This window comes from Vanellus vanellus, assembly GCF_965231255.1.
Source record: "Vanellus vanellus genome assembly, chromosome: 7".
Lineage (NCBI taxonomy): Eukaryota > Metazoa > Chordata > Aves > Charadriiformes > Charadriidae > Vanellus > Vanellus vanellus.
Genome location: NC_138912.1, coordinates 7,532,500 through 7,558,115, shown reverse-complemented (window position 1 = coordinate 7,558,115; position 25,616 = coordinate 7,532,500). Strand labels below are relative to the sequence as shown.

The 25,616-nt window shown below is 46.0% G+C and overlaps 1 protein-coding gene across 1 annotated transcript in view; it reads right to left on the bottom strand.

Annotated features, from left to right (window-relative positions):
* Positions 1–22,496: 22,496 nt before the first annotated feature.
* CACUL1 (CDK2 associated cullin domain 1) overlaps positions 22,497–25,616 on the bottom strand; it is a 51,732-nt gene continuing 48,612 nt past the window's right edge. The window contains exons 8-9 of the mRNA XM_082486374.1: positions 25,145–25,188; positions 22,497–24,021 (exon numbers count right to left, since the gene is read on the bottom strand). Of these exons, the coding sequence (XP_082342500.1) occupies positions 23,981–24,021; positions 25,145–25,188 (85 nt within the window). The 3' untranslated portion in view covers positions 22,497–23,980. The remainder of the gene's footprint in view (positions 24,022–25,144; positions 25,189–25,616) is intronic.

Below are 25,616 nucleotides of genomic sequence, written 5' to 3'. Positions count from 1 at the left end.
AATCGAGTGCCCTCACGGCATTTCTATTAGCTAAACGGGCATGTCTGCTTCACTCTCTTGCTGCCAGGCCTTTTTCTTGTCTCTGATTCTTTTCTACCCACTTTCTATTTTTTTCTCCTTTATTTTAAGCACACAGATGGCTACGTTCTCCCCAGAGGTGGTCCCACCAGCAGCACGCACAGGCACCACATCCCCTCCCCGCTCCCACACGTTGGGAGCCAGGCTGTTTTCTCAATTACTTTGCTTCATGATTACTGAGGGGGGGGAGGAGGGGGGAATCTAAAAAAAAAAAAAAAAAAAAAAAAAAAAAGCATTGTATTAAAGATTCCTGTTCATCTCACCACATTTCTCTGCTTTTTAGCAATTCATTTCCATACCTAAAAAAAAAACAACTTTGTACTAATGACCTAAGTTATCCCATTAGTAATTGCCTTAATCCATCTGATCAAAATTCCCGTAGTTATCAACCATTACAAGCTCCCATCACCCTTTTTCTGATCTGCCATACCAGAGGCATCTCCACCACCAACACGCTCAAGACCTGGATATCAGAGCTACGTACTTACCAGACACATACAGCAAACCCATGCATTTTCATGGACATTGAATTCCTTCAGTGCACTCAAATTATCACCAGTGATGAATTAGGCCTCATAGCTTGTGTGCAAGATAGTGAAAGTTACTGTTTTCCGCTTCAATAGATGCACGGAGGTGTGAAAGACAGAACACGCCATTCACGTGGCAACAGATATATCTAAGGACTTCTGTCTTCAATTAATGGCTCAGGCAGCTGTGCTACGCTGCTCTCCAGGAAGAAATGTGTTACACAAATAGTTGCTGCAGTCAAATTGCTGGAAAACTGGAAAAGTTTAAGAATATTGATTTGGGTGAATTGTATCGCTGAACGGTGTAACACACCAGACTGTAAATATTATTCTTTTAAGCAATAAATGGAGTCTTCTTTTAAGCAATAAATGGAGTCTTTTATGAACCTACGACCACGGTAAAGGTGTGGTTTGCAGCATGTGTTGTTCACCGGGCAAACAGAAGGGGATACAGCATGCTGAGGAGCCTCCAGTTCAGTGCCTTATCTGGGACTCCACCAGTCTTTGCAGAGAAGCGCTTGCGAACAATAAAAACAAAGCCCAGAGATTTTCTTGAAGCCTGTCCTGGGCGGCAGCCACTTATGCATGACTTTAAATGGTTTTATCTTGGCTGCAGCAAGAAGCCCGAGGGCATGGATGAAGGTGCGACAGTGGAGACCTGGAGGAAATGAGGGAGTACAAAGGAGCTGCGCATAGAGCACAAAATCTAAATAGGGGAGAGACAATGGAAACGACCCATCCCAGACAGCCCAGAAGCTGAATTCCCACCATCAAAAGGCATCCTTAATCTCTTAATGCATTAAGGGATTCAGCAGTCCCTGCAACTGTCTAAGTATTTAAAGGTTAATTGCAACCAAGATCTTCCAATGAAGTTATACCAAAGAATAAAGGTTTCAGGAAATGAAACCACCGTAATTAAGAGATTGATATCAGACTCGCATCTCCCAGAGCTTTGTGGATTGCCTAACACTGACTCTTCGGTAGTTCTCTGGGATTCAAAACAATACAAAAAAAAAATACACGTCTCTTTGAGGCTGAAGGCTTAAAAATCCAACAGATCATTTCTGCTGGGTCTAATTACTCAACCCAGGGCTACTTTTGGAAGACTAGCTATTTCTTTAGAATTCTTCTATGAATAACAGCACCCCAGGTGCACATATCTGAATCTTCTTTCCTGTGGCTATTTTGTTAAGAGCTTTACTTCCACTTCTGCTGCAGACTATCAAAGACAAAAGCCCCACAGTGGTGCACAAAAGGGTATGCACCGAGAAGCCGCGTGGATGGGGAGTCACTTCTCTCTACAGCAGATGCGAATCCAGCTTGGTCACTTGTGGCAGCAGGAGACTTCATCCTACCTGTACCTTTGTGTTTCCATACCGCCTGGGTTGGCTGCAGACGAGGCCCTTGCCTGAGATTAAGGTAACTGGGAAAGTCATAAAAAACTCCTGGATGTGACATAAGAAATCACTGGACGTGATAGATCAGAGTGTAAGAAGCTGACAAGCGTTACAGACAGAGCATGGTAAGGAATGTCTGGATTCACAGGTGGTGACAGAGGAGTTATGTGAGAAATGGCCAAATTTCGCATAATCGAAGGGAGGTATCGAGAGCCTGGTGGGGAGCAGGGCCTTGCAAGGCCAGCATCGCCCACATAACCACATCGGTACTGTCAGCTGCAAACCCGACAGCCGTGCAGAGCCAAGCAGAGCTGCACAACAATTTTGTGCCTTAATCCTGCCAGAATCAACTCCCGCATTTAGCATCCGGCCCATTTCGTATGGGGGAGCTCTAAGAAGTGAGCGTCTGGGAGCAAAGCAGACAAAACCCAGTTCATCTGCAAATCATCTGCCTGCTTGAGATAACCTGTATGTAAGCCTAGAAAATATCCTCTTAACCAACTGGTGTCTCACAGCTCAAAGTCTCCCACTTGGGGATGGTGTTAGTCCCACTGAACAGGGTAAGGGCAGGCCGATGTGTGGGGCTGGCATGCCAAACCCAGAATGTATTGTTCCTCGGTTCGGTCTCTTTCATATCAATCAGCTCTCTTCAAAGCCCAAGACCATTTTAAGAGCAAAAAGACATGCCCCAGTGCAGACACAAGAACAAGATCTTAGCCAAGCACACAGAATCGCTTGGACTAAGTTTGAGTACATCAAGTCCAGTTTTTCCTCTGCTGTCTTTGCACAAGTGCGTAGCAGATGTAAGATCAGAGCTTTGCTAATTCAAAATAGGAGGAAACCAGGAATGTAAGGGAAGGGGAAGGAAAGAAGCATTGCTATCCTATAAAAAGCATGACTGTTGGGCCAGTGACATTTCACTTGGATGGAATCAGATCTGTGCTCGGTTTTCAAAATGAAATCAGAAAGCGGGGTTAGTGTCATTCCGGGAACATCCCTATTTTCAAAACAAGTCAGGAAATAAGTTGGATTTTCTCAGGAATATTCATGGCTCAAAACCTCTCCTTTGACACCCTGCGTGCCAGCCAGTGTTTTAGGACTCTACCTACTTCACAATGCTTTAAAGCCCAATTACCACGGTGACATCTAAGTGTTTTGTTCCAGTTTCATATTGTGAGAGAAGAAGAAACTAAAATAGACGAGAGCTTTTCCATTACTGAAGAGACAAGAAACGAAGTTTTGGAATTGTCTTTTAAGGTAGGGATTTGTTTACGTGCTTTATACACTTTTGCATTACTGCCAAGTTCAGGGACTAGCTTAAAACTAAAACATGAAGGTTCAAATGAACCCTTGCAACACATTCTCTTACTAGAAGCCAGGCGGTTTCATCCAGGTCTGGTAAGACTCCAGACACGTTCTGCATGGAAACTGCCCGGATGGCATGAAACCAAAGTCCTGCTTTTTACTACTTCGTGTAGTGACTCTTGGTCGATTTGTTGTCCCCAGGAGGGAAAATGCTCACTTAGTCTTGATGTCATTTCTCACTAGCAAGGTTGCTAAGTCAAATACCTGCCTTCAGATCCAGAAGGACCAGCTGCGAAGGGAAAGGCTGATAAGCAACCAGCAGGAAGAGTCCTCAGTCTCTAAAGGTCACAAGGCGTACGCAGTGGAAATCCCAATAATGATGTGGACCGCTAAAAGTTGTGACAAATCCTTAAAACTGGGAGGAGTCAGAGAGGGAAAGGAGCAGAAATGCAATTTGGCTGCTACATTTAGCATTCAACTCACCACTCGCATAACAAAGACAAGACATCATTTTCCAATTAATGTGGCAAGTAAAGAACCAGTGATTAATACTGAGCATTTGAATGTTCTGTAATACAATGTTAACAACTCTCTAAAACAGACAATTGGTTCCAGACACCTCGGGCACTCGAGACCGCTTCTTCAGAGCCACGGAGAGCCCTGTGAGAGATATCAAGACCAGGAAATTAGCTTTCATCCGTAACACAATAGCAATGTGAAAAATCTATGACTTCAACTAAGCCTGAAAAATAAGCCCCGTTCCATTTCACCAGCTTTTCAAAAGTGATTAGGGCAGCATTTTGGGGCAACGGATTCATGGGAGCCCCATTTGAGCTTCATTTTAGAGATGCAGATGATCCCACCGTGAGAAGACAGAGCACTAAAAGTTTAGGGTATTTATCTTAGAAGACACCTATGATGAAACCCAGCCTAATGGGTTCAAATGGGACAAGATTGCCTTTATGTGGCTGCTTGCAGTACGAGACATCCATCGTGCACTCGCGCAGCATCACTGGGAACGGCGTCGCCTCTGTACGTTATACAGAGCAGAAAGCTGCTTCAGGAGGGACTGCTGGCAGGTAAATCGGAATGGCACAGTATATAAAAAAAAAAAAGGTATGAGAAAGACTGGGGCAGAAGACGACTACTGCAATGTTAATTTTGCCTAGCATTTACGGAGAATGTCACATCTGCACACCAACAGAAGGAGTCCTGGCTGCCTGGTTGATAGGGGAGGGAATCTGCGATGGAAAGACGCTGCTTCACATCCATGTGCATGTACACAGGTAGGCAGAGGGACCGATGTACAAAACTCGGTCCCTTCTCTGCAGGAGACCTACCCCAGAGGGGTCTCCCTAAGCTCAGACTTTGGGGGTTGATGGGCGAGAAGCGAGTACGGCGCAGGCATCACTCCGTGCCTGGGAGCAGCCGTCGCTGGCAGACTGAGCTGGAAGCCTTCAAGTCCCGCAAAGACACATTTACCGTGAACAGCAGAACTCCGCAGGCTAGCAAAGGCGAGCCTAAAACTTCCTCTCCACAAGGTGAAAATCAAGCAGAGTTCAAACAATCTTCTCCTGATAGGAACAACCGCAAAACAACCAGCCCCCGGCAGACGTAAGAGATGCTCCTTGATGCACTTTGGGAAAGCGCCCTGCTCTTGTACTGCTCAGCTCTGTAACTCCTACAGAACAGAAAGCAGGCAGCGGGAAGGTCATTTGGAAATTAAATTCTAAAAGAGGCACCACGCATTTAAAAATTTCCAGCCTCGGGAGGACAGAATTGAGTTGTTTATTCAGGAGGAAGCATGTCTGGCTAATGTTGAGTTTGCGGTTAATTGGCACTGATGAACAATAAAGTTGCAAACTCCTTTCACCAGTGCATGAATGTGCAGAAAACAATCTGCCACAGAACATTATATAGGAAATATTGTCCTTCAGCCTCACGCAGCCTTCTGTCGTGTGAATCACAGCCCATTTAACAATGACATCGATGCTAGGCTTCTCAGAGGAAGGAAAGGCAGCTCTGACCATTACACACCAGCCAACATCATTAGGGTCAATTACCCCATTAGCACTGAAACAGGCCCTATACATGAACAGGGAGCTTCAATACTCTTCAAGTACCGCTTTCAACTAGAGAACAAAAATGGACACATGAAGATATTCAGCTACTTGCAGCCACCACTCAGCACCTAGCAGAATTGGGTCTCTAATTAGGATTTAATAAGCTGGTAATTGTAATAGCAATGGTCTCATTAGCCTGATGCCTCATTACTGCGAGCACAGATCAAGTTGAGAAAGCCAGTCAACCTTGCAAGCCTTTCCAAACAATGAGACTAGAGCTGATTAAAGCAAGCGCGGCTTTTGTGGCAGCTCCTAATGAAAAGTGAATTCATAGCCAACGGGAAACCAACAGTAATTTGTGTCACTCTTTTTAAGAGCATCTTTAGTAAGAGGCATGGGACCAGGAAGTTTGTTAATACCAAATAAATGCCAAAATTAAAAAGGAAGAATTTGTAGTCAGCACTACAAAATCAGGAACACTGGACGGGAATGATGTTTGCTCCAAAGACAGTTCATGGAAATTACTAATGACTGCTCATTGTAAAACCTCTAAAGCAGACCAACGCGTTTCTGAATTACGCAGAACTTAATGGCCTTTGGTTACCCGTTTATGTTTATTTAAGCTGTCACTTCAGGTATACACTTGGGCACTGCTCAATAGCAGGTGAAATCATGCTGGGTTTTCACTGCGGCATTCAACTCGCCTTTGATGAAACAAACGTCTGTCTAGTGATTCTCATCTGCCTCTGTTTGTACAAGATCACAGCTACAGGTCCGTGATACAGTTGTGCATTTATTAACGATAGAATGGCAATGTCTTTTATGGATCCTTTTTCTTTTGATTTCAGGAATTAAGAGAAAAAAGCCAGAACGTCCCACGAACAAAATTAGAGTATAGATGCCATCTTCTGCTGGGCAATCCCCTACATGCCGATCAATTATTTCTGAATGCAAATCAAGACGGCAAGGCCTCTAGCCTCTATTGCTCACCTTCTTTCAATCGAGAACATTAAGTTTACTGAGGCTAGGATTTTGCAGCAAGTCATTTTACACCATCTTTTCACCACAAGGCAGAGCGGAGAGCTGGTAAAACGAATTCAAAAGAATCGACTCATTAAAAATAAATATTGAAATGACTTCAGCAAAGCCAAATCACTAACAGAAAGGACACTTCTGGGCTTGATTTCTGGGTATCCAATTAGACAATTTTAAAGTTCCTGCGAGTGGTTACCAAGGCACAGACGTATATGAAAAGTCTTGTATCGACGGGAATTGAAACTCTTCTAGTTGATAGTGTTATAATGGATTAATCATAATTTTTCTGTGGTGAAAAGATGTCTGCAGAACAAATCTTTATATAGACTGCCTTTCAGTCAAAGAAATGCAACGACCTACCACGGAGAGCAAACTGTGCTGTTACCCTCATCAGTCATCTTACGCTGGCACAGGACGTGTCTGCCCCGATGCCTTGGAGCAGCAGTCACCCATCAAACACCGCATGGATCGGCACCGATCTCCCTCGGCAGCTGTTACGTGACTCTTAAGAAAAGTACCGATGCTCATGGCCACTAAAACCAGAGAAATCCCTCAGGAGTCTGAAAATGTGATTTTTTCAGCAGTTAAGGGGATCTTATTTATTAAGCTGACTTCAGCACTAGTGCTCCCAAGAGCCACTCTCCTGCACAGGTGCTGGTATCTTCAGGGAGGGCACCCAGCAGAAAACCACTCACTTGCCTGGTTTTGCTGGGCTGTTTGTTTGTTTAGTTCCCTGAACCAGCTCACCTCGGGATCAAGAAAAGAAAAAAATAAAGGAAGCACCAATATCATCACTTTGAACGTCAATCGTGCGCTTACGGAGTTGACGGTGAATAAAAGGCACCACTTAAAGATGCTAATACACACAGAGAGACCCTTAAAGATGGCCCAAGACCAGTACAAGAGAGTAAACAGGAATTTCACACAGGGAGTTAATAGAAAAGAGGAACAAAGAGCTGTGACGCGAGGAAGCTTTGCTGCCTGCTGTTGCTTTCATACCGCAGGCAATGCGAAATCCAGACAATGAGAGGATTCAACGAGAAAGTCTTTGTGAAAGGCTCAGTGGGCCTTCAGAGAGCTTGTTTCATCCAAAGGTGCTGCAACAACCCCGTGACTTTGGTCTGATGAAGGGGCTCCTCCCAGCAGGCCACCGTGGGGAGCTGCCCCGTGTCCACGTTGCCAGACCAGCTACGAGAGCAGCTCCCCACGGGCAGCGAGAGCCCCGACTGCGGCAGGCAGGACACCGGGGCACCCGGGCCAGTTTGGTTCTTGGTCTGCCTGTGCATTGTCTTGGGAAACCACTCATCGTCTGGGATAACCTCAGGAAAACACTCAATGTCTGGGGTTACTGTGCTGGTTCAGGCTTTGGTGACCAGCTTCTGCTGGCGTCCACATCTCAGAAGATGAACATCCTTCTCCTCTGGGCAGCTTCAGCAGGAAAACCTATGGGGGCAGGTAGGGGCGCATCGGTGGTGCTGCTTCTTCAGCAGCGCTCTCCCAGGCCACCTTTGACAGCAGAGACTCCGCTTCCAGTTCCTCAGGGCAGAGAAGTGCAAAGGTTACCCCACCTTTTCATTTGTTTTAGTTCCACAACAGCTGAGCGTAAAGATGTAGTTTTGTCTCCTTCATGGGAAGGAGAGGGCCATGTCCCACAAAAAAGCCTCAGCAGCTTCTTCGCCCAAACCAGAGCTACGGAGACTGCCATCTCCTCAAAGTCCCACCCGTACCCGAAAAGTGCACAGATGAGACACAGAGACTGGGAAGGCTGCCACGCCACCGGGGGCTGAACATCAAGTGAGGCGACACCTCTAAGAAAGAACCTTTCACTGGGTGTTGGAGGTCACTGCAAGGACCTGCCACGTTCCTCACACCAGGTGGGAAAGGAGGAGGTTAGTATATGGTACCTTCCTCCAGCTACAGAACGAGAGGTTGCACTGGTCTGGCCTGTGAACTCACCAGGAGGGTGCAATGTGCCCAGCAGCCTCTCTGGTACCCCTGTCCACATGTCGCACATACTTCTGTGGAGTTTAACTAGTGGAAATGACATCCTCTTAATTTCCCGCATTGCACAGAGCAAGGAAGGAGCAGCTCGTATGGCTAAATTCCTCCTCCTGCTGCCAGGTGACTGGTTTTCATTGCATCGGTACCACACCTCCAGGCAGCCGCCAAATGAACTGGGCAGCACAGGCGTGGTGAGAGGAACGTCAAGAGTCGGGACGGGATCCCTTCCTCTGGCAGCAGTTGCCAGCTCCACATGCCTCCGTGAGGCAGAAACACAGAGGAAACATGATCTGCGAAAGGCAACTCCAGCAAACGAGCGTGCGGTATGGAACAGGGCCAGCTGCGCTGCGCGACTGCTCTTTTCAAGGCGACAGATTCCTCATTACCAAAAGCGCCATTTCTAGAGACCGAGCAGCACCAGCCACAGCTGTATCTGCTGCAGTTTTTAGAAGGTGCAGTCTCCATCAAAACCCTGCCGTGTGCAGCGGGGAGCGCACAGCCTAAACCAGACAATGTTGATGGATAGAAAGGCAGAGAGGACATCAAAATCCAACAGAGACTTCCTCAAGCTTGTAAATTATTCAATGCAGCAAGGAGAGCCTGCATCTGTTCTCTGTGCACCATCATCTACCGGGAAACAGAGCCGGTAGGGCTGGTAGGAAGACAGACAGGTACCCTGCTCTGCGAAACACCCAGAACTGAGATGAGAAAAAGCAATTACGTCCTTTTCATGGGTGAGGAATAGAGGCTTAGCATGACATTTTAAAAGTTAAGTACCTCAATACTTGGAAAATACTTGGAAAAGCATCTAGAATACCAGAAAGAAGAGGGCTAAAAAATACCCGACACTGAGCTCCACTGATTTCAGCAGCATTTCCATACTCAGACGCTTTTTTTAGCAGGTAAAAGTAGTTACTGAAGGCACTGGGCACGGCTGAGGTGCAGCAAGAAGTGAAATCCAAGTTTCCAAAATTATTGGCATCCTCCCTCTCACCCCTCCTTACCACACGCTAATTTCTCTCCAAAAATTACATTCCAGCCTACATAGTCTGTGCAGATTCAACAGTTCGGGGCATGGGGAACTCTCACATCCCCAGGCTCCCTCAATGGCCAAAGAGATGAAGAAGGGGCAGCAGAGAAAGAGCAAGTCGAGAGGTTGCAAAGCATAAATCAGTATGACGATAACAAGGATGGAGCAGAAAAGCCAACCTGCAAATAAAACTGAGGACAGCGAAAAGCAGCACTAGGATTTGCAGCCTTTGTGGGTTCGGCTCTCAGGAAGAGCCCAGACTTTCACCCAGAAGCACAGCTGGGAAGCGAGCAGGACCCGCACCCACGAGCCATCAATCATGGCAGAACCAGGACTTTCTTACTTGCCTTATTCTGGAAGGATTTGTGGAGTTGTTGTGCAGGGGACTGTCAGACCAGTAATCTGTGTGAGGAAAAGCAGAGCTAGATTTTTATTTTTTTAAAAAAACTTATAATTCTGTCATAAATATAAGTGCTGAATGCTTTTTTAAATTGTTCATAAATTGCATTACACTATCATTAACATTAATTTTGATGTTAAGGAATAATTGTACTTTGTGGAGTTCAATGAATCACACCAAGCAAAATCTGATTTTAAGCAAAGGAAAAGACCTGGCGACTGGAACAAAAAGGCTCTTTATGCTACAGCCACAAAGTTATTTATCAAAAGTCATTGGGGGTTTACCAGCAAAGGTATACAGGTCCTGATACAGAAGGTAACAACCAGCTTTTTTGATCTTGATGAGGTCACCAGGACTACAAACAACTTCTCCTAGTTAATTGCCCCTCAAACCACCCCTGAGAAGAGCTGGCCCCTCCAGCTGGAGCACAGCCCAAAGACGCGGGCAAAGATCAAAGGATCCCTTCCTGCACAGCCAAAGCTGTGATTTACAGAGGGAGTTCAAACGTCCTTTTGAGGGCCAGGGTGTTATGGCAATCTAGTTTTTAACTTCATCCATTCCGGGTATCTGTTGCTGTACTTGTAGAGATGGAGGTGGGGAAGGGACTGATGATGACCACGTTCAAGAAGATCCTCTTGAAACACTCTCCTGGGCAGCAGGAGAGAGGGCCTGAGAGCGTGCAGGAGGAGGAAGCCTACAGAGAAGAAAGGTGCTTCAAGGCACAAGCTTTACACTCTGGAGATGTGGGTTCAGATCCCCACTCCTCAGCAGAAGTCCTTTATGAACCCACAAAGTCAAGAGTGCCTGTTTCTCCCCAGGAGACACTACCACCTCCCAGGTTCCGGGATGCGCTATAAAGAAAATTACCTGAAATGCTGAGAACTACAGAAAATTCTTAATAACGAGAAGCCATGTAGTCCTCCCAAAGGCTACCCCAAGACCATAGCATGCAGACAGCCACTGCATCTGGAGGCTTGCGAGGAGCAGCGGGATTCTGGAGGTGGTTCAGACAAGCAGAGCCAGAGATACCAAACCTGCAGCTTCCCGCGTACAGGCCTCGCCAGCCATCCCGACTCACTAACTCCATTCCTGCAGACAGCCCACCACCACTGTGGGACTGACCTGCCCACGTTAAGGGCAATAGCAAGAAGTCTTAGTAAAACTCACAAAGTTGCCATTAAGTTTGCTCCACAAAGCTCCTCCAAACAGCATTGGTCTCTTTCTCCGAGCTCTATAAGCACACGTTGACGCAGAACAGAAACTTGACCAGAGGAACGCCGAGCAGGGTGCGGCCAGGTGACCACAATCTCCTTTCCGGCTGCCCGCTGTAAAAACACTATCAGAAACGCGACCGGCGTTCCCCGCTTCCTTCCCGAAGGCACAGCGAGCGCAAGGCACGCTCAGCACGCGTAGGACGTCTCCACGCTGCTTCTGCTCGCCAGAAACACAGCGGTGAAGCTTCCCGTGGGGCACGTGACTGGGATTCGTGCTTTAAGGGCAGGCAACAGCCCGGACGGGTTAGAAAGCAGCACCCTCTCGCTGCTAACGAGCGCGCCAGGAGGCCTCGCTCTCCCCAGCAATCACTGCACGAGTTCAGGTCGGACAGCGCGGGCCTGCGTTAGAGGAGATGCCCTTCGACAACATTTCGTGCAATATTATGTTGTTACTCAGACCCACAGGTTTCCCCGCGCTTACCCGGCAGCTCTGTCACCTGACGGCGACGTCTATCTACCCGCGCGCTTAGAGGCCTGACAAGATTTGATACAGCTTGCCTCTTCTGCCCAAAGCAACCGGGTTTGCATCCCTTTTGCTCCTCTGCAGCGCCGTAGTTGCTCTCAGAGGGAGAGGGAAGAGCCCGAAGAGCACCTGGCAATCAAACCCGCGGCGTGTGGCAGATATTGCAGACGGACGGCGGGAAAGTAACAGAAAGTCAGTGCGGAGGATTGTAAACACGCTCACGTGACTCGCACGTGGGGTGCCGGAAAACACATCTATCACACTAATGGTTGTTTTGTCTTATGTGCGCGACAAGTGGAACGTCTGCACTTAGCTAACGCAGGCGTGAGACGGGCTCAGAGGCACCTCATCGAACACGCCGGAGATTCCCTGCCCTGCCGCCGGAGATCAAAGCACAGTGGGAAACTACGCCTGCTTGAACCCCTGATACACCGGCGGGAACAGCAGGTTCGGACTCTCTCTCTCTCTGACGCACAGCAAGGACCCTCCCGCTGCGCGGTGCCCGCAGCCCCTGCCCGCGTGGCTCTGCCCGGGTGCTGCTGCGGAGATTCCCCGGTCCACGAGGTATCGAGATTCATTTTTTTTTCTTTGCCTTTTCCCCCGCGGTTTTGTGGTCGTTCCTGCGTCCTGCCTGCGTCGGCTCACACACTGACCGCTCCTATTGCCACACGATGTATTTTCTTCAGCCTTTTCGGTGCTGCCAGCCCTCAAAAGCTGCGAGCAGAGCTGTTCGCTTCAGGCGAGCTTTTCCACCTCTCCACCACCAATGCTTAGAAAACATCACAAGCAAACTGAGCCCGCATCATCTCCTTTACCATTTATTGGTAAAGGAAATAATCTGCCATGAGCTGTCTGAGGTCAAAGACCCCAGTAGGCTCTAACGTGTTGCCTAATTTACTGTCTAACCAGTTTCCGTATGTCTGGATCTTTCACTTAAGCCACAGTTTAACACAACATCCCTATTTGGTTTGTGCATAATTTAAGGAACAGCTGAATGCCATTTCCTTCCTTGCGCAAGACTGGAGGCAGCCGCACGTCTGAGCACTTTGCTGCACAAACACCTCCGGTCAAAACCGCGGCATTTGGTAATTTGCAGGGAAACCCCTGCCGAGTTCAGCAGGGGCAGGAGTTCAATCCCTCTTTGCACCATCAGCATCCTTCACCGTTCATTTTGTGCCTCACCTTGTTCCGCTGTTTTCCTTACAACCCCCGCTTCATTTTGCGGTGTGAGTTTTGTTTGCAGCCCTATGACTTAAAGAATCTTAAAAGTATATTTTCTTATTAAAATACGGACAAGAAAAACGTTACTCTGCGGTGAAACAAACCTCTGACATACCGATGTAAGGGCCGGCGCTGCCTGATGGCTACGCACGTTCAACCCATCTTCGAGCACACAGACATCCCCCAGGAGTCCCTCTTGGTAGCTTTCAGTAATCAGGCAGATTACTGAAAGTTGGGTGGTTTTCATTTCTTCAACTTCCAGAAATTTTCCACAAAGTAGGAATAAGCCTTTCTGACAGCTCCGACTCAGAGTGAAAGGCAGAAGAAGTGACAGGTTTGGACGACTTGAGAATAAAAGCAGAGAAAACGCACCTGCAAATGACATCAACCTTATACGTACTGAAGTAGACTATAAAAAAGTGACAGCAGAAGAAAAATCGTACGTTGTAGGAACCCAGAAATCGGAAGAACCCGACTGACAGCACAGTAGCGCCTAGAGAATAACAGACTAGAATTGCTGGCAGAAAATTTAAACGTATTTAAATTAATTCCCCTATTCCCGAAAAAGTGATTATGTTGACACTGGAAGTACCTAAGGTTTCAATCTGTTTTGAAACATCAAGCTGCCAATATTTTCATCTTTTCTGCAATACGACCGTTAAGGAGAATTAAAGCGCAACATCGCTAAATGATTTGCCGGTACGTCACCCACGCAGGAGAGAGAGAGGAAAGCTGCTTTGGCAACTGCAGTCTCACCCAGCTGCAGGAGAAGGTTGCTGATGACAAACGGGCTCCTCCCGAGCACCGCTCGAGGACAGCAGCTCAGAAGGGAAAGGGTACAGACAGCTTTAACACGGCGTAAAGGCTCTTCAGAGGGCATTTGGACAACCAGAAGCAGAGATCGCTGAGAGGTTAAAACAGGATTACTAAACCCAAGGGAATTCAGGTCATGCCATTTCTCCGTAGAAAGGAACAGAGAGACCACCAACCTGCATTGCTGTCCTGCCTTAACTGAGTAGTCTTGTCCCGTCCCATCTTTTCTCCTCCCCCTTCTGCCCACAGCATCTGCTTATGGAGAAGCACAGCGTACATAGCCCAAGGGCCGTTCCCTAGGGCGGGGGGGGGGGAACTGGGGGGATCTGAAGGTGTTCAGCACCTGCAAGTCAGAAGACACTGGAGAACCAAAATAGAGACAACATTTGACATCCACATGGAAAACTACAAGTTTCAGACACGACTCCGGCAACACGTTGGAGATGCTATACGATGCTGAAATTGTGCCTATAGAGACGCGCACAGGTTTTGCGCGATCTTAGCAGGTGATCAAAGACAAGCTCTTCCAAACGGTGACGGGCTCCCTCCCTGCTGTCTGTGAGCTGTCATGTTCAACATGACCCGGGAGTTTTATTATTAGCTCGTCGTGATTCTGAAAATTCTCAAAGATTAGTATCTCGGACCGAGCCAGTTATTTTCTGAAAATTATCTAGCCAAGAGAAGAATTATATCTTCTGTATAAATATCACTCATTTGCTTTAAATTCATTTTATTAGCCTTATAAATATAAGGATATAAAAATAAAGCAAGTCACAATGGCTGAATTAAAACCAGCCAGATGCGGTTTATTTTTTTCTGTGCATATGTAGCCCATGGAAGAAATAAAGCGAATAATTTAATAGTGGCCAAAGCATTTGTTTGTATTCCACACAAGAGGAATTCATCAGACAAAAGTAAGCTTGAACTAAGTCACTCTGAGGGTGCAGACCAACGGAAAGTTAAATTAGCTCCAGCGGGAACGAACTTCCCATGCATTACTTTTCGGGATGCTTTTAAAAATCAATAAAGCTCTTGAAATACTTTAAATACAACCAAAGACTGGCTGCGAAGTAGCTGAATCAATTTAAGAGCGGAGGTTTGTTCTGCCCTGGGAGTTGCTAAATAGAAACCCAAGCACTGTTTGGTGGCACCACCGCCGACGTCCTCCCCAGCCCCACACCCCCCCCCAGCCCCGGCCCGTGGTTCGCAGTTCTCCCACCACCGGCACCTATACAAACGCCAGGGAATCCCGCTCTGCCCGGCACCCCTTTTTTCAGCACGTAGCCGTACGCTTCAGAGCGTGTGGAAAACGCCCTCTGTAGCCACCAGCACAGTCACCGCTGCCCCGGCAGGAGAGTGGGGGTGCGGTTTGCCCAGCGCCGTTCAGCTTTCGGCCCCGTTCCTTCCCAAAGTCCCGGGGGGAGCTGTCTTTTCTGCTCACTTCAGCAAATCCAGGGCAAAGGACGATCTTTCGTTTCCCTGTTTATGAGGCAAACCAGGTACAAACCCCAAAGGTTAGCCACCGGCCACAGCCACGCTGCCATCACAGCTTTAATTAAAAACTTCCCTGCAACGCACACGGCACAGGCACGGGTGCCTCGGGCCCCACCGCGCACCCAGCCGGCGCACGGCCCGGCAGCCAGCCCCGCAGCAGCCGCGCCGCTCCCACGCGGGGTTTGGAACCAGCAAGCCACAATTTTGATCGCCCCCAAAAGAGCCCAGAGATGACGTGCTTCAGCAGGGGCACAGCGGCTTGGGTAAACACGCCTCAAAGGTGAGGCCTGAAATTCCCACATCGCTGACTGGGGTTTATTTTAATGTAACAATCAAAGCAGCCAGCGTGGTGATGGGCAATTTCAGTAACAAGGCATTAGAGTGCCCTGTAGATGAAAGAGACCATTCTGCAGCGACAACTGTGGATGTTAAACCTCAGCCACAGCGGCTGAATTGCTGCTGAACTGCTCTGCTCGGTCTCCTCTGCAGAGTTTGGACCGTCAGATGCGAGCGGGTTCTTAGAGGATGAGTAGCTGTGTCGGCAAGCAGACGAGAGGCGCTGGGAAAGGATGAGCTTGATGGCTTTCTTGTCCTCTACCAGCAAACCACAAAGTGGCTCATGACCAGTTAGTCCGAGCTCAGAGAATCTGCGGCAAGGAAAGAGTTGTAGAAACTCCGTGCTAAATAAAATGAATGAAATATTCTCATGCTGTAACTCTTTCTTGTTTCCTTTTGCCCAGGGAAATCATCCTGGTAATTCCCAATTCATCAGCAGGATCAGAGCGTGACATCGCAAACTCCCATTTGAACTCATCATCTGTGATGTCAGAGTTCAGACGCTTGCGTCTGGCCAGCAATACCTACATGCTAAAGCCGCGAGCTATAAAACGTGAATGAGGAGGGCTTCTTCCAGTGGTTTACCGCACGGATACATGGCTTCACAGGACAACAAATGCAGCCGAGTTACAGCAGGGCAGATCACTCCACAAGCACCCCCCAACTGGGATCCTTCGATACAGATTTCCACAGGGCGTCTGGTAAGCTCTCTTACCAAAAGCTCTTTACAAAGCTACCACCAGATAATGGAGCAGCTTTCCCATGCCAATAAACTGCCCCTGGAAAGCTACGGAGCAGGAACCAACAGTGCTCACAACAGAGAGGGGTCACAGCCAAACTCCAGGGCACTGGGCTCGTGCTAATTGCTGTATTCATAAAAAGCTGAAAAGGAGGGGAACAGTGAAACGCAAAGTTCACATGCTACGACCCAGGGAAGTAAAGAAGAGGATTGACTCTAAAGAGCTACAGGACTTCATTTCACTGAGCCATGGGGTGAGAAGCCAGATTACTTACGTTTATATTGACTGACAAAATGACGCATTGGGAAAACACGATCCTAATTTTACATGCACAAGGAGGAGCTACCCTTACCCACAAGTGGCATCTTGGGATTGTGACAGCGCTAAGAAGCGTTAGCTTGATATACGCTGGTTATTAAGGAAAGGCAAATTCAACACTGGGCACGATCAGAAAAGAAAGAACCAAACGTTATTATGCCAAAACATGAATGAGGTGAAGGATTTATATTGACAATTGTGTGTGCAGTTTTTCAACTCATGACACATCTCTGGAGGGAAAGATGAAACAGAGGTATGCATGGAGAATTTAATTTTATTCCACGCGTCTCCCTCTCCTGCGCATCTGTACTCAATAACTACGACATTCTCTGAGGTAGAAAACCAGAGCCATAACTGGAAAGCCTATTATCACTGGAACATGCTTTCAGAAGTTGTAACTGAGGGAACAAATAGGATAACGAGATTATTTAGATTACAAGTAGATAATCCCCAGGTATGATGCATCTCTGTATTTTAAGGGAAACGGTTCTATAGCTCAGATGAAAATCTGCCTGACGTTCATTCCAACAGGCTAAAACATCAAAATCACGTAACTTGGACAACTCAGTCTATCCAAGCAACTGGGAAGAGCAGGTGCCTGCTCAGTAAAGACTTAATACAAAGGTCATTAAGAAAAAGAACCAAACAGGCCTGTTTTCCTTCTGCTCTTGCACAGGTAGGTCGGGTCCTGTCTGCCAAGTTCTGCTTCCAGCTCCTTTGATGAGAAGGGTTCAAGTCCCAGCAGGCCATGGCTAGTAACAGAGACCCAAAAATGGAAATCTTGAAGTACACCCACTTAGAGCCGCGTGGTACCTGCTGGAGAAATCTTTTGCTGCACATTGACCATACAGGAAAGTCAGGCACCTTAACAAATAGGTAATTTTAAGATTTCATGCTTTGACCTGTTTCAAATACGAGGCGTACGTCACTGCTCAGCCATTCCTGCCACGGGAACAGCTTACTATGAAGATAAGACTTGAATTTGCAGCCCATCAGCTCTCCCATGGTAACTGCCTCCGCAGAGATGTTTTGGGTGTACGCTCACAGCACAACTCCCTTCACAGGCGCTCCGTGCTTCCACGGGACCGCCGCAGGAACCCAACCAGATGCACCACCTCAGCCCTTGGGCAGTACGTTCAGACCTTCGCCTATCTTGTTCTTTGAACGGCTGCTCTAAGCCTGACAATGCACCTCATCCACAGGGTGACATCCACACACCACCCTCAGATACTCATTTATCACCTGTTCCCTGTACAAAATCGTTCAATTTGCTGATAGATGGCAAATGGTGCTAACAAATAAGTTACCAGCCGCCTGCTAACAGACACCGGTGGTGAGACAGGTCATCTCAGAAACCGTAACATTTATTCTTAAGGAATGATTAGTTGAAAAACAATACTAAAGAAGCAACAAGTGCTATTACTAAATTCATTCTGTTGGCATCATTAGAGGGGGTCACCTGTCCTGTTCTGAGCCGGTCAGATCAGTTGGCAGAAGCTCAGGAAGAGGAACGTTAACCAAAATGTACCAGCAGCATTCCAGGGACAGACAGAGCCAGCCAGAAGGCATTTCTGAGTACTCATTGCCTACGAAATTTTGGAAACCCCTTAAACCAGTCATTCAAGTTAGGTCAAGATATATGGGTTTAATCCTTCCACTCCCTCTAGCAAAGTACAAAGCACTTCGTCAGAGAGCTTTCAACTGAGGCCAAATCAGCAAGTTTGTCTGTTTTGCTAATGCAGTAACAGCGGTCTCTGCCTCCTGACAGAAGGTAAGGAAGGCTTCCCCTCGCACGTGATTCTGCTCCCCATTTAAGGCCAGGGTGTTTAAGTACCAATAAAGATGAAATTGAGATTCTCTGACTTTTTCCTGTTAACAGGCACCACGGCTATAAAAGTATCTTGTTGGGCCAGTATCACACCAATTTACAGTATAAAAAGTAATGTCACAGAATCACAGAATTATCAGAGTTGGAAGGGACCTCTAGAGATCATCTAGCCCAACTCCCCTGCTAAAGCAGGATTGCCGAGAGCACATTACTCAGGACTGCATCCAGGCGGGTCTTGAAAATCTCCAGGGAAGGGGACTCCACAACCTCCCTGGGCAGCCTGTGCCAGTGCTCTGTCACCTGAACCGTAAAGAAGTGTTTCCGTGTATTTGAATGGAACTTCCTGTGTTCTAACTTGTGCCCATTGCCCCTCGTCCTGTCACTGGGAACCATTGAGAAGAGCCTGGCTCCATCCTCCTTCAACCCACCCTTTAGATACTTGTACGCCATAATAAGGTCTCCCCTCAGCCTTCTCTTCTCCAGGCTAAAGAGTCCCAGCTCTCTCAGCCTTTCCTCATAAGGCAGATGCTCCAAGCCCTTAATCATCTCAGTTGCCCTTCGCTGGACTCGCTCCAGCAGTTCCCTGTCCCTCTTGAACTGGGGAGCCCAAAACTGGACACAGCATTCCAGTTGTGGCCTCACCAGTGCAGAGTAGAGGGGGAGAATGACCTCCCTCGACCTACTGGCCACACTCTTCCCTATGCAGCCCAGGATTCCATTGGCCTTTTTGGCGACAAGGGCACATTGCTGGGCCATGGATAATTTACTGTCTACCACGACCCCCAGATCCTTCTCCTCCGAGCTACTTCCCAGCAGGTCTGCCCCTAACCTATACTGGTGCCTAGCATTCTTCCTCCCCAGGTGCAGGACCTTGCACTTGCTTTTGTTGAACCTCATTAGGTTCTTCTCTGCCCAGCTCTCCAGCCTGTCCAGGTCACGCTGGATGGCAGCATGGCCCTCTGGGGTGTCAGCCACCCCACCCAGTTTGGTATCATCAGCAAACTTGCTGAGGATACACTCTGTCCCCTCATCCAGGTCATTAATGAATGTATGTCCTCTGGGACAAAATAACTTCCTCTGTCCTGTAATTACTAGAATGACACCTGCCAGTGTAAGTCCATCCCTGGTTCACACCTTCCATGATCACCACTACCTGAAGTTTATAAACTTACCAAGATGAGCATTGTTTATCCCAGATTAAATCCAGAATTAATGTTGCCTGGGAGACCAGCAGACAAAAATCAGAGACGAGTGACCCATGGTTGTCTTCCTTGAAGGAAAGATCCCTCTCCTATCAGCCAGAGAATACTTTCCAGAAAGCTTGAGAAGGAAAGATCAGACTCTACCTGCCAATTCCCCTCTATCTTACCTTGAAACAAAAGATTGAATAGGACCGAGACCTCCATTTCCTTTCACAAAAGTTGTTAACAGTTATGGACTGAGGTCAGACTGCACGGAGGATGTGCATCATGGGACACGAGTAGATGCTACAGCACATGACTTGCACCCATCAGCCTGGTAAAGCATCTGCAGTGCAGGGCTCTACTCCCCACTGCTTCCACTCGGCCAAAGGACCAGCACAGAGAAGGTTGCACCTCGTACTGGCGAGGCACATCTGTCTGTTCTTGCAGGCCCCCAGGTCAGAGAAAGGGGGACACAAAAAGCCTGACCATCTATATTTTTCCTGCCCAGTGACAATGTTGGGAGGGCAGTCGGCAGCTCAGTGTTACACCGCACAAAGATAAAGTGATCTTTAATGTGCATTTAAAGTCTCCTAGTGGAGGTGCTCTAAGAGCAGCGAAGGGACTCTCCAGTGCAGCGACGCAGACGCCACTGATGAAAGCACATACTCTCACTAACAGACTTATTTACAGTATTCAGCTGTGAAAAGCAATCTCAAAAGTTAAAGTAGTCATCAGGAGACATCCCTCAAAAAGAAGGAATCTTTAACTAGAGTGGCATCAGCGCAGTGACTATCCCCCACGTTATCACAATTCCAGCAGAGCAGAACGGGACATACGCTAACCCAAGCAGTGACCATTCCTCCACAGCAGGACCTTCTCACTGTGGTCAAGAGCTACACTGATCCTAAAGGTACCATAACTTGCCCATTGTGAGCTGAACTGAGTGCCCTCTGGGTATCTGGTGTACGTCAAGTCACCAAAACATCTTTGTTTTATCTCAACTGGAGCTGGGTTGAAGACAGGAGTCAAATTCAAGCGGTTGGGCTTTATTCCATAGTTCTACAGAACAGTCCTTTCACTGGGGTTGTCAGAGCATACACGGAAAACATTTTTCAGTCAGAACACGGCCTTTGTGGTTGGTTTCTATATTGCGGTTTGTTGTTTGGTTTTGTTTTGTTTTTAAACCTGTAGAAAGTAAACAACTATATTAGGGAAAAATTAAAAGGAATGAATCTGGCTGATCATATTTCTGCCAAACAACAGGAGTAAAAAACTTTTGCTTCAAAGTATTCATGAACAAACACTTCCTCAGCAATTGCACAAAGGCATCAAGGAGATCCAACCGTAGAAGCGTTGGACATTTACCTAGTTAGACCCCCCCTTCTTCATTTGTATCAAAGACCGGCCTGACCATAGACTGACAACTGCCTACTATTACAGCAGTCCGGAGAACGAGTTTAAGTATTTCAACTGCCCAAATCAAGAAATGAAATTAATTTAAAAATATTTTAATGTAGCAAGTTTGGCTATAGAACCAGTGCAACATAACGAGGACACCCATTTTATAACCAACTTTACTGCTTAATCTTAACAGAGTAAGCTACAGATGCAACGGATTTACCACAAGTTATTTGGTTAAATTAAATACTGCAGTTAGGATCATGCTATTGGTCATTGTGGCTTTACAGTACCAATGCTCAAGTTGGTTGAGTTAGTTTTACTGTAATTAAAATGCAAGTTTACAGAGAAACAAAATAATTTTAGTATAGTACGCTGTATTCCGTTTCATGCTCAGTCACAATGATAACGTCTTCGACAGATAAAACAGTATTTGAGCATTATGCTAATAATGCCAACACATACAGGGATTTTAATGCCGAATTTACAACATAATACAGTGCTTAACAAACAGATTTCTCAGGAATGGTGGCCAACTGAGAATGCTACACAGGACTGAGAAGCATCCGAGCACTACCCAGTGCATACGAAGTGAACCACACTGACAGGAATGACCTTTTGATGGAATTATTGTTCTAGAAGTTTGTGTCCCAAACGTAGTGCAACGTGAAACGAGTGTGGAACCCTTGCCTCAAACACAAAGCAAAAGGGCTACATGGTATTTACAAACTTGAACCACTTTAACAGAAAAACATTGTGATCGCTTGACAAAGACGACAGAACTTGATTACTGTATTACGTGAACTAGAATGGTAATGGAGTTGTAAACAAATTTTAACCAAATTAGGTTAACGCATCTATTAACTCAAGAATATTGTCATTTCAGCAAACAGTGATTTTTAAAGCTAAGGACACTATCAGAGGTTTTATTTTTGTTTAAAGCCAAAACTGATCAAGATCTGGAAGCTGACAAACCATTTTTTGTTCCCTATTAGCCTTCATTAACTTCTCCATCGCGTACTTCGGCAAAGTTTTCAAAATTCCTGGTTTTGTCTAATTCTGTTTCAACTTAAGTAGGCAGTAGGAAAGCTGAAGCAAACGCTACCAACAGTTGAAAAATCCCTACTGAGAGTGGTTTGGTTTTCCACTATCCGGGATGAGATTAGACTGCTGGCATTGTTCTACATAGAAAACAAAACATTGAAGGATTCATTTTTAATTTTAAAAGAAAAACTGCCTCAAAATCAAATTGGCTTTGCAAGTATGTAGAGAAATACATAGGTAAATCAGATTTGAACCAGTCAATCACAGCAGTGTCCTCCTCATTCTTCCTCCTCCCCACCTTCCAAACTAACAACATTGCCCAAGTGGCTGATGTGAAACTGACAGAATTGAATTCGTTTACATGAAGACCGGCTACAAAACAGAAAGAAAAAGAAACTTTGTCCCTGCCGCATCTATTTTTTTTTAATCTTTTTCCTGCATTTTGTAACGAACTCATGCAAGCATAAAGAGGACTGTGTTGGGGTTTTTTTTTGTGTTGTTTTTTTTAAACAGGCATAAGAGTTGTGCAAGACAAAACTGAACAAACTTTTGTTTCAGAAAGATTTTATATTACCAACTCATTTCTCTTCAAAACTAAAGGTAATAAAAAATAATTCCATAGTAATTAAAAAAAACCAAACAAATAAACAACCTGTAGTCAAACTGCTTTTTCAAGTACGTTTGCCCCCTCATGAAAGAATTGCATTAGCCATACCACTGATTAAACCCATGTCACAATCATTAGGATTCAGACCATAGGTCCAGATCTCCTGGAAGCGGGCTCAGCTGGATCTCCAGCCGAGTTTACACAAGCTGGAAACAAGGAACGGATGGGTATATGTGCATGCATTACACCACTCCTCAACTCCCTGACTCCGACAATATCCGCTATCACACCCCCATCACGTCCCCCAGGCAGGAGAAATGGCACAGGAGTCACAAAGTAATCTTGGACAGGTACCACCATTCCCTGATCAATCAGGTGCAAATCTGGCTTGTGCTGACGGAGATGCACTTTGCAGACCTACTGGCTGGAGAATTTTGCCCCCAAGGTTTCTACATAGCACAGCATAGAACACATCTTAGTATTTCATTCAGTCTGGAATTCACATCTCAATCTATTGCAATTATGGAAGCCAATGAAGGGTCAATGAGAGAGGTTCTACAAGAGTTGGTCCCAGCATTAAACACAAATACATATGAAAAATAAAAGGGGACAAACTTCCAAGTCACTCTTAGTGATGGCGATGGGTTCCAACTTTTCTTCCTTCTTAAATTCACCTCCCATTAATGCAAGAGAAAAGTGCAACTTTGCAGCACGTTTGTTCACATCAAGTTTTTCCTCAAGAACACATTTTGCAGTAACAAAATATGGTCTCTAAAGTTGCAAAGTGCACAAGCTGAAGGCACAGAGTACAAACACATAGGAAAACAGATTTCAAAATACCAAGTAACAAAAAAAAGAGATAAAAGAAAAATCTGGAATTTAAGACTCCCTGACAGAAGATACATTTATATGGGACCAACTCTTAAAAGGTGACAATTTTTTAACTAACAAACAAATACTGCAAAATAATGAAACTTTATTCTTATTATTTAAGTAAAAGCTCCAGAAAATACCTTGTTTAAAAACTAATACACTGACGTGTTAACTAGTTTTAAGAACGTCCTTAATATTAAGAAAAGAGTGCAAAAAAGATTCTTCCATTCTAACGCTTTTGGAAGCTGCTGATTTTGGCTGCCCATTTCCACTTTGAAAGGATTGTTTTTCAAGGTGCATTCCTCACAAAAATCGCAGAACATGAACTTGTTGAGAAGCCAGACCAAGGAATCGTGTCTTTCAAAGTCATCCCAATTGTAGCAGCAACTGACATTTTATTATAATCAAGAAGAAAGTCCAAAACTCTTCTTTTGAGGCATAGTTCGTGTCAGAGCTCGAGTATCAGCAGTTGCCAAAGGAGGCTCCGGATACCACCTGTGCTCCTCCAGTGTCTGTTCTGGCTAGGAATAGAAGCTGATCCAGTATATTCACTATCTGTACCCCCTGGAGCTTGCACAAGCTGACGAGCCATCTGAAATTATATAAAAAGTTCAAGAAATTCTTTCATATTAAACTTCTACCTTACGTCCTTTGCTCCACCCCCCCCCCCAGCCCCTTCCCCCAACAACCTGAAAACCAACATTGCCTGCCAAACGTTAACAGTGTAAACTGAAGCTGGTGCATCAAGTAAATAGCTATTCATTCATTTCAGGTTGTAATAAGAGTTCACCATAAAACTGCACAACGTTTTATGGTAGAAAATAAAGCAACCATACTCTGCTGAAAGCATAGGAAGAAGCATGGCAGAGAGAATACAATAAAATGAACTGTTATCAACAGCACCAGAACAGATACTATTTCCCAGTCCCCAAGGCTATTTAATGACCAGCGATCAGAACACTGTATTTAAATCCTACCCTAGAATGTACGGGACTGGATTCTCCCCTGGCCAAATATTTAGTCAGCGCAGAAGATGGGAACTTTGACTACACCCAAGTTAGGGATCTCTGGAATAGAGCAACCAACTGAAAATGGAAATATCATTCCTCCCTGAGCTTCTTTCCCCCCTAACCTACACTGGAGGAAATTAAGGGAGTTACAAAGTGAAGAACCTCACAGTTAAACATGCAGCAAGAGACTTCATTTACAAATGGAAGAGAACTTCCCAAATATTGCCTTTAGCATCTCAGTGCAGGTGGATTCCGTGTTGTATTAGATAAGTAATTGAAGGTTCCAAGTTGAAAAGAACAACCCTGCCAAACCCTCTGTCAAGAGACAGAAACACCCATCACCAGCAGGTGTTTTATAGCAGAGGTGGACTGTCTCGTCATTTCATTGCCTGTTATGTGTATCCTGACCAGGCAGAGACTTGGGACAACTATGTTCTTTTTCCTTAAGACTTCAGCTGTGCACTTAAATGAAGCAGAATTAGCTTGGATATCGTGCTACCTTACAGGTGGCTGTGAGACTAGCACAGTTAGCCAGGCTCTAGACTCAAGAAGTTCGTGTTATTACGTAGAACGGTAGAAGTCACACTAGCAGACAGCTAGCTACAACGTGGAGGTGCACCTACGGACACCTTACCAGCCCCCCGAGAACCCAGAAGCCCACCGCTATCCGTACGCCCAGCCCGTCAGCATTAGATGCATGCTTACTGTAAGTTAACTCTTCTCCAGCTCTCTTGCGTGACTGGTCACCTCTAGGAAAGATGGGGAAGAAAGGTATTTTCATTTTAAGAAAAGGAAAACAACAGTGAAATATCTCAGCACAGTCATCAACTTTTACAGACTTTAGAAACAAAATGCAAACATAGTAGCAGTAACACAACTGCAGGATTCTCAATTCACTAAACCAGAAGTGCAAGTTATATTTTGTAGATTTAATTAGCTCATCCTTTTGTTACAGATAGTAGGTTTGATTTTATGGGATAATATTTTACAAAATGAAGATGAGGAAAAATTGCTCCTACGCGGTGTGGTCTTAAGTCACGCATAAAATTGTTGTCCTTAATTCAAACTTTATAGAACTACATGAAAAACTCTGCATCTATCAGTCTAAAAAGGTAAGATGCTCCTGAAAACCCAACAGTCAGACTCTATGCAAGCCTGTGCTGACAGCACTCCCTCT